Consider the following 13,701-nt stretch of genomic DNA (forward strand, 5'->3'; position numbering starts at 1 on the left):
GTCCCTGCACAGATAAGAGGCACATTTCACTGTAGTAGAGCAGTTAGAAGTTAATTTATTATTGTTTTTCTAATAAACACTGCTGGAAAATGTGTCAATATCTCCTGTGACCCTGAGTTAGAAATATTAATATATTATTTTACAAAGAAGTATATTTTGATGGAATATATATTTGCTTTGTTCTACATGAAATATTATCTGATTGTTACAATCATCTATAAAGTGCAGCATTTTTAGGAAATCAAAATCAAAATTGTCAAAGAATATTTGGATGTTTTGAATATTAATAATCTGTAATTCTTTTTAATCTTCTCTAAAAAAGACTCGGGATGTTTCTTGCATTTTATTTTGCTGCACCGCACATAAAATATGTTTCTGTGAATTATCTTACATATCTACTTCCATATTATTTCAGCATTAAAAAGAACTTAAAGTTTGGTTCAGGTTATTTCATGTTAATGTTTTCCTTCGCCTTGCAGCTGCCTTTTCTCTAATCTGTCTGAAGAGCCAGCTCTAATCCACAATGTACTGACCTGCTATTAGATTCCATGATTTTGGAGATTGATATACATGAGAAAGGAAAGCTCATTAACCAGCCTAGGTGTATGAAGTTTCAGGAGACAGCACATGGGGAAGTATATCATTGCGGTTCCATTACACTCTACTGTCAATTTCAAGTACACTGCTGTTTCAGGCACATATTTTTTGTTCACCTGAATTTGCAACTGGCCAAAGAACAGACAATGGTTAGTGAGTCTAGGCACTGCTCTGAACTTTGGACAATGTAGATTTCCTGGCTACAGTACTGCCATTTTAAAGCACTCTAGAATCGGAGCATCTTTAGATATATATGTTAAGAAAACTTAGAATATCCTATCTTCATACTGTTCTTTGTGTAGCACAAAATTAAAATGAGCTAGAAAAAAAAATTAAATCCGGTAAGCCATATTCATTTCAAGCTTTTATAGTTACTGGTGACACCATCTGATAAGACTCCAGACTTCCTTACTATTGCCAGTTGCTGCATATTTTATAGGGTAGTGTCTCGACTTGAATGATGGTGGGTTACCTGGTGTAAGATGTTTCACCTCATACATGATTAAATTATCTTTCTTCCTATCTGTACAAAGATTATATTGAAAATACAAGAAGAATTTGGCACTAAGGAAATACATGTTAGTATTTGACAAGTGTGGAACAGTGCAGGCAAATATCGATATGTGATGAGGTCATGATAGAATCTAAAAAAAAATAAGAGGAAGTTACCTGAATGTTAAGTGGACAGATGCCTACCTCTTCTTTTGAAATGTCATTCAAACAGCCCTAATATCATTTAATTTTCAATTTTTAGATTCATTTGGGCAAAACAAGTTGGTATCTAAGGAAATCAAGAAACCCCATTAAGAACTGGGGTTTTCTGAATCAAAAAATCTAACATGCAACAGTAGTAGGAGTTCATATGTGAGTCAAGATGTAAAAATATATTTCAATTTGCATTTTCTGCTTTATGATATATTAGAAATAATGACATATTTTAAAATGTGTCAAACTATGAGAACAGGATAGCAGCTAGAGTCAAAATTAAACTTAAAAAAACTATTGAAAATACATAAAGAAAAAATATCAGAGACCTTTGAACACAGAAAGGATACAGGTCTATTCTAAAGTGGGGGCGTGATACAAAATAATGTGAATTCCTAAATTGGAAGCTGGACAGGGAAAGAGGCTATGCTGGTCTTGGTGTGGTTCATGCCTTTTTGACTGCAGAGCAGAGCTGTGGAAGCTATGGACCAAAAAAAAAAAAAAAATATGTGGAACTTTGCAATGTTATTTAATCCAGTCCCCTTCCTTTAGGTAGATGAACTCCCAAGGCAATAAGAAAGAACTATATAGTCATTGATTCTCTTTTAAAGTACTCTAGAGGGGGAAATTCCAGGATATTCCCTCACATACCTTTTCCAGCTTTTATTAGACTCATAGGATGCTTGCATACAAATGAATCTAGAAACTACCAACCAGTTCAAAATGGTCTCCTAAATCTGGCAGTAATATTTCTTTCAGTATATTGATGATAGAAATTTTTTTCTCTTCTACTTCCCTCAATACATCTACCACTGAATATCTTCCCATTTTTATCTCATTTTTTAGTTCTTATACATGTTGATAAGTTACCATTTCCCTTTTTCCTCTGACCTTATAATCATAGACTAAAACTAAATACATAATGCTGGTCTGTAATATGTAAAATTAAACCTACTTCATATTTTTTATATTTTACAGTGAAAAAGATATACCCCATGTCTAACTGGATAAGAACAGAATCACAGTCTTAGCGTCAGATTAAAAGTAAGAGATTCCACATTCCTACAAAATTTCTGTTTAGACAACTTCAATGACAAGGAACTGAATAGGACATGATGCAGCCCATACAATTTTCTGGCAGATTTACTCTATCTTTATATAATATTTATCCTTATATAATGCTGGCATTATACACTATTTTGTTTGAAAGTAATTTTGGGGCTTTTCATTATTCCCTGTTAAATTTCATCTTGCTAGATTTTGTCTATCACTCCAATTTGCTAAGTATAACTGGGTATTAACATTATTATCTAGTGTAATCACCCTCACTGCCAGCTTTGTGTCATGCTATCTATATCGTTATTCATCCATTCATTAACATACTGAAAACCAAAAAGTAAAAGGACAAAATTCTATGGATCTTTTACAAATCAGAGGAGAAAATCACCACGCAGGAGAGGTGTTATAATATAGGATGTCTACAGTATTTCCATGATGCGAAAGTATAGATCATTATTGAAAAAATGAAATAAAGTTAGATTGGCCTTAAATCTTTAGAGTTTATGCTAACACTATGATCACTTATCCTACTTATAAGCCCTCACAGACATCACTTTTCCTAGGTAGAAAAGGTGGTCAGTCATCTTTCTCTACGATTTCATGGATGTTGAATGCTTTTTACTAAAATCATATTTCCCCAAGGAACTTTGATACCTAAAATAATAAAATCATAGACCTCTTATTCGGGAATAGGCTCTGTTAGAATACAAATATTCTTTAGAGTTAGCATATTGATTAATTAATGTTGAAAACATACCTTCACATCAATTAATTTATAGATTTTTTTTCTTCAGCATGGTTTTGGTGAAAGAATAAGGAGGTACTCTTTATTCTGACAAAGAATTAAGTGATGACTGGAGAAAAAGAATAGACCAGAGGAGAAGGCTGGGTATCAGTATTATTTTTTGTTTTCTTCTTTCCTCATTCCCTTCCTGCAGACTCCTTCTTTGCCAGCCTTGCTGGAACCATATAACTTAAAATAATAATTAATCAAGCAGCCTCAATACTTCTTTTTTCCACATCGGTGAAGTGACTATTGATCACAGCCCATCATCTGTGATGCCTCTCTATTTACAATAGGACAAACGTACAAAACATTCCAAGCTTACATTATCTTTACTTCATTCATCACTTCCTCCCCTCTTTCTGTGCTCCCCTTTTCATTTCAGTTACTTCCAGTCTGTTCCCACCTTAAGTTCCTCATTAGGAATGATAGTTAATTTTATGTCTCAACTCAACTGGACCACAGGTTACTCAGATATTTGCTCAAACATTATTCTGGGTGCATCTGTGAGGATGCTTTTGGATGAGATTAACAACAGAATTGATCAACTGAGTAAAGCAGATTGCCCTCCCTAATGTGGATGGGCCTCATCCAATCAGTTGAGGCCAAATAGAACAAAAAGTCTCACTCTCTTGTGAGTAAAAAGGAACTCCTCCTGCCTGATTGCCTTTGAACTAGATCGTTGCTTTTTGTTTTTATTTTTATTTTTGGTTTTTTTCCTGCCTTCAAACTGGAACTGAAACATTGGCTCTTCCTGGGTCTCAATCCTGCCAGCTTTTGGACTGGAACTACACCATTAGCTCTCCTGGTTCTCAGGCCATAGAAATTCTACTAGAACTACACTATCAGCTCTCTTGGGACTCCAGCTTGTCAACTATAGATTTTGAGACTTGTCAACCTCCATAAACACATAAGCAAATTCCTTGTAATAAATCTCTTCTCTCCTTCATCCTCTTGGTTCTGTTTCTCTGGAGAACCCTGACTAATACATCTGGTAACTTCTGCATATGCAGCTCTAGAACTAAGCCCTGTTTTGATCTGGGTTCTGTCAGATGCTGCTTGCAGCCTGTCTCCATAGAGAGCTGAGTAGGATCTACCTGGATTGCCTATAGCTACGCTGTTCACGTTTTGAGCAACATTATTCCTTACTCCCGTATCTTTGTGGACCATTATTTGTCTGATCCAGGCTCATATCGCCATACGTAGAATGTCCTATATTATCCACACTATTGACTATCTCTAGCATTGCTCTTTCTTCTGTGTCTGTCTGGGTCTCTCTCCTTTACTCATGGATCCTACTTTAAGATCACCATCAATTCACAACGATAAAGTAACTGCAGTTTGTGACTGGACTCTAGAAGTCTCCTGAAAACTCCCCCCTTCCACAGTTCTATTGCTCTGCAATTAAAATAAATCTGTGTGGCAATGGTAAGCTTTTTAAGTGAGGTTAGTGCTATTTTGTTAGTTCACAACAAGTGCTAAAGATAGAAATGCCAAATAGTCTTCCATCTTATTTAAGGGACCAACTATTAGTCTCTGAATGATGTTTTACAAAGAGTACTGAATTCAAAATTTTTAAAAACAGTTATAAATCCATCTCTTTAATGACAAGTAGTCAGATGGGCACCCAGGTAGTAAATATCAGTAACAATCAGACCTGGGGAGCAAGAGGTTTAGAGGAGGCAATCATCAGTGTTCTGATGCTTATCTCTTCCCCTGAGTAGGTGACCAGAGCAGATTTGGGGTTGGGAATGTAGCTCCAGAGTGAAAACGGTATGAAGATGTGACCCTTGCCTCTATGGAGATCAAATTCTCAATTAGTGAGGGAAGGGTTAAAGAGAAAGATTTCCCACATTTGCTTGCATTAATATTCACATGCATACCTCAATTTCCAAAAAATATTTTTGTAACGTTTTTGATTCGTTTAAGTCTCAATGAATTTGAATTATACACAAAAAAATGGAATATCCAAAAGGAATACTTTTGAGGAACATTGAAGACTGTCTAGTTTAACAAGCTTGTTTTACAGGAAAGCAAGCAAGTTCTGAGACATAGAGTTTCTTGCTAAGATCATAGAGCATCCAATCTGTTCCCCAGTTTAGTGGTACCCCAACACAACAGACCGTTTTGTTTTGTTTTGTTTTTAATAGTCCCGCAGTTTGAGGAGGTTTGTTGATTACTCACACTCATGTGAAGCATTTTTGCCCCCACTTCCCTATCCCTCCAATCCAATTTAAAAGTTTTCATCTTTACACAAGGTAGGTTTTTATTTAATTTCTTCAGGAATTAAAAACACCATATATAAATTATCTAAATAATTTGTTTAAAACATACCTGGAGCTTTGCCACAGACAACTGAGCTATAGTTTTGTTTAAAGCATGAATCTTTTTCCCTGAGTATGAAAATTTCTTATACTAAACAAGGTGGACATAGCATGCAACTCACTATTTCATATTTTTTATTGGTGCAGCGGGATGTAAAAAAGGACATGCCTCTTTAAGGCCTCAGAAATGGAATCTTTATGGGAAAAAATTGAGAAAGCTGAAATAATCTCAACATTATCTAATGATAATATATTCCCACACTGCTATACTTTTCCACATATAACTGGAAATAAAATCGCAGAACTTTGAAAGATGAAAGGGCACAATTGAAAGGGACAAATTCTCTAGCTTTGATTCCAAATAAAATTAATGGAGATTTTAAAAACAGGCCTCAGATGACCCTAGTATACAAAGATAATGCATAGCTATGTATTTTCAATGCAGTTTTGCGTTGTGATCATTTTTAGAGACTGAAATGTATGTCTACTAATATCTTGAGCTAGAAGCAAATTCAGCTTATAGACAAAATATGCACCACAATATTGTGAATGTTAATTTTTGGTTATAGAACTGTATATATGTCTTTACTACAATTCAAGTATAGGAGACAACGTTGAGATATCTTACATTTAACTGTTATATTCAACATATGAATCTTAACAAATCTGTGTTTTTCTTGATTGACGATTATAAAGGGAATTGAATATTTGGAGATTTAGTCTAATTTCTCTCTAGTATTTACCAACTATTCTTGTGAGAGGGTTGACAATAGAAATAAAATGAAACATATATTTGAAAGTTCTGATGTTACAGTAAAAAGCATAAACAGAATACATACTGGGTTCAGAAGGATTGTGAGGAAAAGTTCACCTCCTCTGATACTTTTATCCAATTCTTGGGGGCCTCCTGGATACTCTTTGTAGAAAATAGTGTGTGTGAACAACCCACAGGTCTGTCGAGGGAGGACCTGAGGAAAAAGAAAAAGCAGCACATTGACACGACTTAATTAAAAGCTCCATCACTGTGTCATGACTTCAGAGTCTGCAAATTTCATTCCTATTGGAGTTCCTTAACTGATAAAGCCAAAATCTTAATGTAATCAAGAGTTGATGTTGGTGTAATTATGCACATATTAAGAGACTTGCTAAATAAAAACTATAGGACAGCAGTCCCCAACCTTTCTGGCACTAGGGATGGGTTTCATGGAAGACAATTTTTCCACAGATTGGGGTGCGGGGTGTTCAGGCAGTAACACGAGCTATGGGGGGGCTGGTTCAGGCAGTAATGCAAGCGACGGGGAGCGACAGATGAAGCTTCACCCGCTCACCCACCCCTCACCTCCTGCTCTGCGGCCCGGTTCCTAACAGGCCGTGGACCGGTACCGGTCTGCGGCCCCGGGGTTGGGGACCCCTGCTATAGCACATATAGGTTAAAGCATTTTCATTCATGCCTATAAATCTCACCCACCATCTGAGTTATGTTAAAGAAATGGTAAAAAATAAAAGTCTTCTTAGGGTTGGTTTAATTCAAATATAGAGATTCTCCAGGGTTGCATTCTTCATGGTATTAGACCATTACTCTCCTTGTTTCTGAAATACAGTTTTACATGGTCCTCAGGTTCTGGGATTCAAAACAATGAGTTTTCAACACCCTCGCCACCTTTACTTTGTTTTGTTTTTACTACTCTGAATTAAAATTTTAATCACAGTAGTAGTCAGATCATCTAATGATTGCTTCCTGCATATTCTGTGGTTAATTCTGTTGTACATCTGAATGTCCAGCAGAGAAAGCAAATAAATAATTTTATTCCAAAACTTATTTTGAATAATAAACTATTTATAATCTAGTGGCAAAATGCATCCAATTGCACAGAATAGCTATAATTTTATTTATTCTTTGCTTAATTTTCGTAACAGTTTGTATTAAATTCAAGGTAAATGAATGTGTGTACTATTGGTTTAAAGGAATGTTTTTATTTAATAATGTACCAAATGGTCATGCTACTCAGTTAAGAAAACTGCTTTCACTTTGCTTTGCAATTATATCAGAGTAATACTTTTTATATCGCCTGGATTTCTATGGACACCATATACTATTATTTGCATTATCAATAGCTCCATTTAAATCCAAGGCTTCTTTAGGTCTTCTAGTACCAATTTACAATAAAATATTAAAGTTTTATGATTAAAGAATATTGAGTATTAGCTCTGGTTAACATATGTACTATTACTTTTTCTTTGGTTTTAGATAATTATTAGATAGACAGACAGACAGGTAGATAATTCTAATAGCAATCTGAACAATGGACTGAAAAGATGTAAATGTTTAAAGGAGGGAGAACAGTTTGTAAACCTTTCCTATGATCTTGGCAACTGATGATGAGAACATGACCTAAGGCACTGGACGTGGGGATGGAAGTTTTAAAATGAACTATTTTATCTCAAAGTAAAAATTAGGATTTTTTTCATTCCAATAAATAATTATAAATTCCCATCTAATATTCGTTTGCTTTTATTCTCATTTATAGGAGCATATCATTCTTACATCAGATTATTATTTTTTTAATTAATATATCTGAAAAGAAAATATATACCTTTGTTTTCATAGTATGTAAGAAAAAGAACAATGAAAAATGCTATCCTAAGATTCTTGAGTGTCTGAAAGCCAAAATAAACAGAGTAGATAAATTTAGCTTTCAGATGTTATTTGTTAGATTCTGTCTGTTGTTAGTGTAGTGACTTGAGAGGTGTTTAATAGACATGGAGAAACTCCCCAGAAGTATAAGGTCCCTAGACAAAACTTTAATCCAGAAACTGCAGTGGATGACCTATATGAAACCCGTTTCCAATATTTTGAGCTTACCTTGAATTTGCCAAAACTACCCCACAGCTTAGGAAGCAAGTCTATGGGTAAGCAATGTATTAATGTATGACCACCGTGGTAGGCAAGGGATTTATGATACTCATGTAAAAGAGTTTTGAAGTTAGATTTTGTCTTCATTCCATATGTAGACACTAAGAACCTTCAATACACACAGCGGTATGTGCTCACCATGATGCTATCGTGAATGAAGCCCTTTCGGTACCGTGCAGGTTTCAAATGCGGATACTCTTCAGTGCTGGTGACCTGAATACCCCAGACCTTCTTCCAAGCTGCATACAGCTGAATATGAACTGGGTAGACCCCTGAGTGATGTGGTGCCACAGCATAGCCCATGTTGATAGGTATTCCATGCTCCTAAAAGAAAGCCAGAACAACATCATATGGAGTGTGGTCAATTGAATTCAACTAAAATTGTTTCCACAAACATCTATGCTAAGGATGAGAAATATAAAAACTAATAGGGTAGAGTTTTATAATCCTATGATAGACATAGTAAATACTTTGGGCATGTGGTGTGTAGCTAAGATTAACTCTGAATTTTGAATATAGACGGTTTGGGGGGAAGATAGGAAGAAGATATGGCCCTTTCTCAGACAGATACAGAAAAAAAAAAGGTGCCACTTGAGTAAGTACCCAAATATGGAAGACAGAAGAGCCCAATGTGGGGTGTGTTTGTGTGTGTGTCTGTGTGTGTGTCTATGATGTTGAAGACAACCAGAAAGGTAGGTATAAACCATAATGTGATAAGCTTTTACTGTTGACCTAAGGGATTGGGATTTATTCTATTTGAATAGTATAGACAGGAAGCTCTGTGAGCATGGAGGGCCATGATCTGCTCTATGTCTTAGGAAGAAGGATATAGTGACAACATGTTAAGATGAACTAGAAGTGGGGAAGAAATGAATCAAGGCTGTGCATTAGGAAGCTATTACAATGGCGCAGATTAGAGGGCACATGAGTACCTAAACTAGATTGTTGGTGGTCGGATTAAAAGCCTGGGGATAAATGCCATACAAGATTCAGTGATGTTTTGGATACTGACGGTAAAGGAAAAGTGAAGATTGGTTTTGAATCTTAGCAGCTCAATTTATTTTTATAAAGCCTACTGTTTACTATGAGGTGCTTGCCTTGGGTAGACAGTCAACTCTAAAGGAAAAGAGGTATAAATTTAAAACAAGAATATGAAAAAAATTGTCGAAGAATGGTATTATATTGTGAAGTACACGATACAGATCTGCAGTCTTCTAATTTCTGCTTCTTTATATTTCTCCCTTTAAATGCTTATCTGCTTTATAAAGATGCCTTATAGGATTGAATCTCATCAATTGAGGTTATAAATGACAATATACAGTAATACATGAAGGCTGACTGAATCAATAAACAGAACACAAAAGTGTTGACTTGACAATTGCCATTTATATTTTCTATTACATGACACACAGCATAGGAAAAGAATTCAGTTTGGCATAATAAGCAAGTAGTGAATGGGTCACATATCTACAATACCTAAGTCATACGCCACATTCAGTTCAGAAGATGGGCCCTAAATATTTTGCAAGTTTCCTTCATTCTTTCTTTTATGGAATGACCCTCATTGTATAGCCAAATCCACCTCTCTTTCACTAGGAGTATGTGTTTTCTAACACCTATTACAATAAATGACTGTAGAAAGACTGAATTATGAAATCAATGCTGTAAAATGATCTGGAGTCTTTGGCTAGGTACTGGGGAAAATTCATTTCTTTGTGTGTGCAGAGGAAAAATACTTCTTCCAGGAGCCTGTATTTTCAATATAAAGTAAAGTTGGAAAAGTCCAGTGACAAAACTACTAGGACACTACCAGAGGGAGCAGGCAACTACTGTTACCCTGACACTCACTGGGAAGCATGTACTGGAAAAAGCCTTAGATCTCTGGTTAGTTCCATGTTGCCCAGTGAATTGTCACAAAGCGTTCTGAGGATGAGTATCGCAGAGTAGCCAAGATGTGGATGTACTGGGTATGAGATACAGATGAACTTTCTCATGAGAGAAATCTAAGGTCAAGGGTGTTCAAACCTTTCTGTCTGGTAAACAGAATTTGTGTGACTGTTGCTTAGAGAAGTAGCTCTGATTTACAAAAAGGGGGAAGACAATCTGTTACACTCTTACTACTCTTTCAAGTGATTCATACCGAGGTTTCATAACTGTCTTGTCCCATGACTAGAAGAATAACAAAATCATCGGTGTATGAATCTTAATAGTCTTCACCAATCATTTTGTTAGTGTCCATTTTTTATCACTGTTTAATATTTTATTTCAAATTTTGGGCCCAGAACACTAGATAAGTGTGTGAATCTTCTAGAAGCAAAGAGATAAAAAATAAAACAATGAGAGAATTGAAATATTAAACAACTGTGTCTCTTCAGAAAAAAAAAGACTTTTGACAAGTACTAAAATGAACTGTAGAACTTTCATGAAAAAACCAGAAGGTAAAAAGCAATTGATTTGGTGAGTAGGAAGGAAGTAAAAGGATTTTATTATATTTATTGATTTCTGGGGGCTTAATGTTCTACTGCTTATAAGGTCATCTTATCACACTGACAACTGGAGCTCAATCAAAATAGTAAATCACACTAGATAATTATGAGTTTATATTTTTTCAATCTAAATGATAACACAAAATGAAAAGTAATTCCCTAGTCAAACTCTTTTTCTGTTATCAAGGGGCTTGTTATAGAAACCTTCATTCTTTACTGTCCAGAGCTTAAAACACCCTTCACAGTGACTTGGTAAACTAAAAAGTGAGCTAAACATATATTTACACAAGATCAGAAAAATTACAAAATTTGAAAGACTTTCTAATGTGAATATAGGAAGCATTTGAGACTACAAAATTAGACATGTAAATGACAGAGTAAACTAATTCAAACATGGTTTTTATTATTTATTAAAACAATGTCTTTGAAAAGATCTAGGAGTTCTATGATATCATAATATGAAATGGCACCACAAATATTTATGGGAAGCTTAACTTGATCATTCTTATTTACATGAAATTCCCAGTTGACTGGAAAATGAGACAATGTGGTAACTTACAGACTATATAAAAATAGGGTCATCATTTTTCAAAAACTAGAATAAAATAAAATATATTTAGCACCAAACATCTAACAGTAATGGACATGATCTCATTTAATTTTTCTTTAATCATTCCTACTGATCCTATCTGCTTGCTGTTGCTTAGTGCCTGATAGTTATGAAGTGTCTTTACATTCATGTCTAACATTATCCTCATAATTACCCTGTGAGGTGGCCTGGATTATCAAATGTGGAAACTGAGGCTCAGAGAAAGCAAATGACTTACTCATGTTCACAAATGTCAGAGCTAGAATTATACCCAAGTCCTCTAAATTCATTGCTTTTGCTTTTCTACTAGGTTGCTACTACTGTGACCCTCTCTCCCCACTCCAAGTTAATGACTAGAAGCACTTTACTGACAAAAGGGAATTGATTTTAATATATATTTCTGAATTGGAACTCCTACCACTCTATTTTTACTTGGGGGGGTTATAAAGCAAAATTATACATTTCCCAAACTCTGCCACTATCATTTTTGATGCAAACAAGTTTCAGCCAATTACAAGTACTTAGGATAGATGTCAGAAGGAAGTAGGTGGGCAGATGCTAAAGTCTGGCAGCTCCTGGCTCCTGCTGCTGGTACGTAAGATCTTTGCTGAAGCAGTATTTGGTGCCCATTTGCAGGGCAGTGGTGAAAACTTATTGTTTCTGTCAGAGCTCCAGTGGCAGCTTTAAAAGCGGTGGCCCCGCTAGGGAACCAGTTCTGTCTGGCTCTGCAAAGTCCCAGAAGAGTAGAACCTAGAATCTGCTCCATCAGCCCTTCCAAAGTTTTTGGAAGCACTTAAATCGCTGAATAAAAACTCCCTTTAAAAAAGTTCCAAATGGCTTCTGCGTCTATCATGGAAATCTGACTGATACAAGTGGTCTTTCCCCTTTCTAATAAGTATAAAAGGTTTAAGAGGTTCAGGTGAGATGTCAGTGGTCTGAAACTAGGAAAACAGAAGAAGAGTTTACTAAAGCACTGCCCAGTATTTCTCCAAGAAAACTCATTGATACATGCGAAACACCTATTTGTCTAGCTAGATACTATCATGTTATACATATGACTGTTAAATCCTAGGTTGATCAGTCAATGACTAGTGTATAGAGAAAATAACTAGGAGACTAGTCTGTTTAAATAATAAATGTCACAGGTCAACCCCATGGTGAAACCATGTTATAACAAAAGAAGGGGAATGGATTGCATTGAAAGAACATTGCTCTAATGGATTAATTCTGATGACTTGCAAGCACTTTTGTGTCAGCACGTAAAGCAATACCCCTTTATAGGATAACCACGTCCTAATATACAGGCAAAAAGAACTGCAGGTATCATATGCAGAGGTCGAAAGAACTATCTGTGGTCAGTCAGTGGTAGATACTCTTTAGAAGACCTGGCACACCATAGAGAACCAGAGAAGAAAAGGAGAAAACTAGGAGTTGGGAAGATTGGACTCACGGACATATAAGAGGTATTTCCTACATCTACCACAAATAGCTGGACAGCAACCTGAATAATGGTTGGAGGTCCTCATACAGAGAGGAGAAAGAGCCAGACAAATGGCATTTTTCCCTATTATTATGACCTTCTGTTTACACTCCAGGAGATATGGCTTGTGAAACCAGACCTAATACATTTAGGATGGTTTAATATTCCCAGTGTTAGCACCATGCCTGGCACATTGTTAGTGTTGAATAAATATTTTTTAAAGGAAATAGCAAATAAAATTTTTTATTAAGTTCATCATAGATATTTAATAAATGAATAGAAAAGGAAAATAAATAAAATGATGATTGCATAAATGAATGTACTTGTAGTAAAGAGATAGTTCATTGAACAGTAACTTTTTGAACTTAAAGTATTGATTTGTCTTCCTAAATATACAACTTCTAGGGAGTGACACTTGTGCTAAAGAAAACAGATCTCATTATCTAATTTTCCTTTTAATAAGGACAATGTGGAATCACTTGCCAACTTTGAGAATGATCCTAGGATCACTGATTTTGCAGTGTTTTGGGAACTGAAATTGTCTTCTGTTTTCCTAAGTGATAAAAGCAATGACTGTGTGACCCTGGAAATTGGCTGGGTCAGTCCTTACACTTTTTGGACTGAAGTCTAGTAAATGGTGTCAAATCTCTAGAGAGCTCTGTGTTACAAATGGATTTTTCTTTTGAAAAAGAAAGAGCACAGCAATAGTATTGCTTCTATAGTGTGAACTTTCCAATTCTAAGTAGAGCTATTTTGGGCAACT

At 35.5% G+C, this 13,701-nt stretch overlaps 1 protein-coding gene across 12 annotated transcripts in view; it reads right to left on the bottom strand.

Moving 5' to 3' along the window:
• The window catches only part of LOC309661250 (bifunctional heparan sulfate N-deacetylase/N-sulfotransferase 4), an 823,039-nt gene that overhangs the window by 100,738 nt on the left and 708,600 nt on the right, over window positions 1-13,701 (bottom strand). For all 12 annotated transcript variants that reach the window (XM_082462799.1, XM_082462798.1, XM_082462797.1 and 9 more), the window contains 2 exons: window positions 8,522-8,707; window positions 6,309-6,437 (listed from right to left, as the gene is read on the bottom strand). In XM_082462799.1, the coding sequence (XP_082318925.1) occupies window positions 6,309-6,437; window positions 8,522-8,707 (315 nt within the window). The remainder of the gene's footprint in view (window positions 1-6,308; window positions 6,438-8,521; window positions 8,708-13,701) is intronic.

Source organism: Balaenoptera physalus (genome assembly GCF_965194825.1).
Source record: "Balaenoptera physalus genome assembly, chromosome: 5".
In the NCBI taxonomy this organism is placed as follows: Eukaryota; Metazoa; Chordata; class Mammalia; order Artiodactyla; family Balaenopteridae; genus Balaenoptera; species Balaenoptera physalus.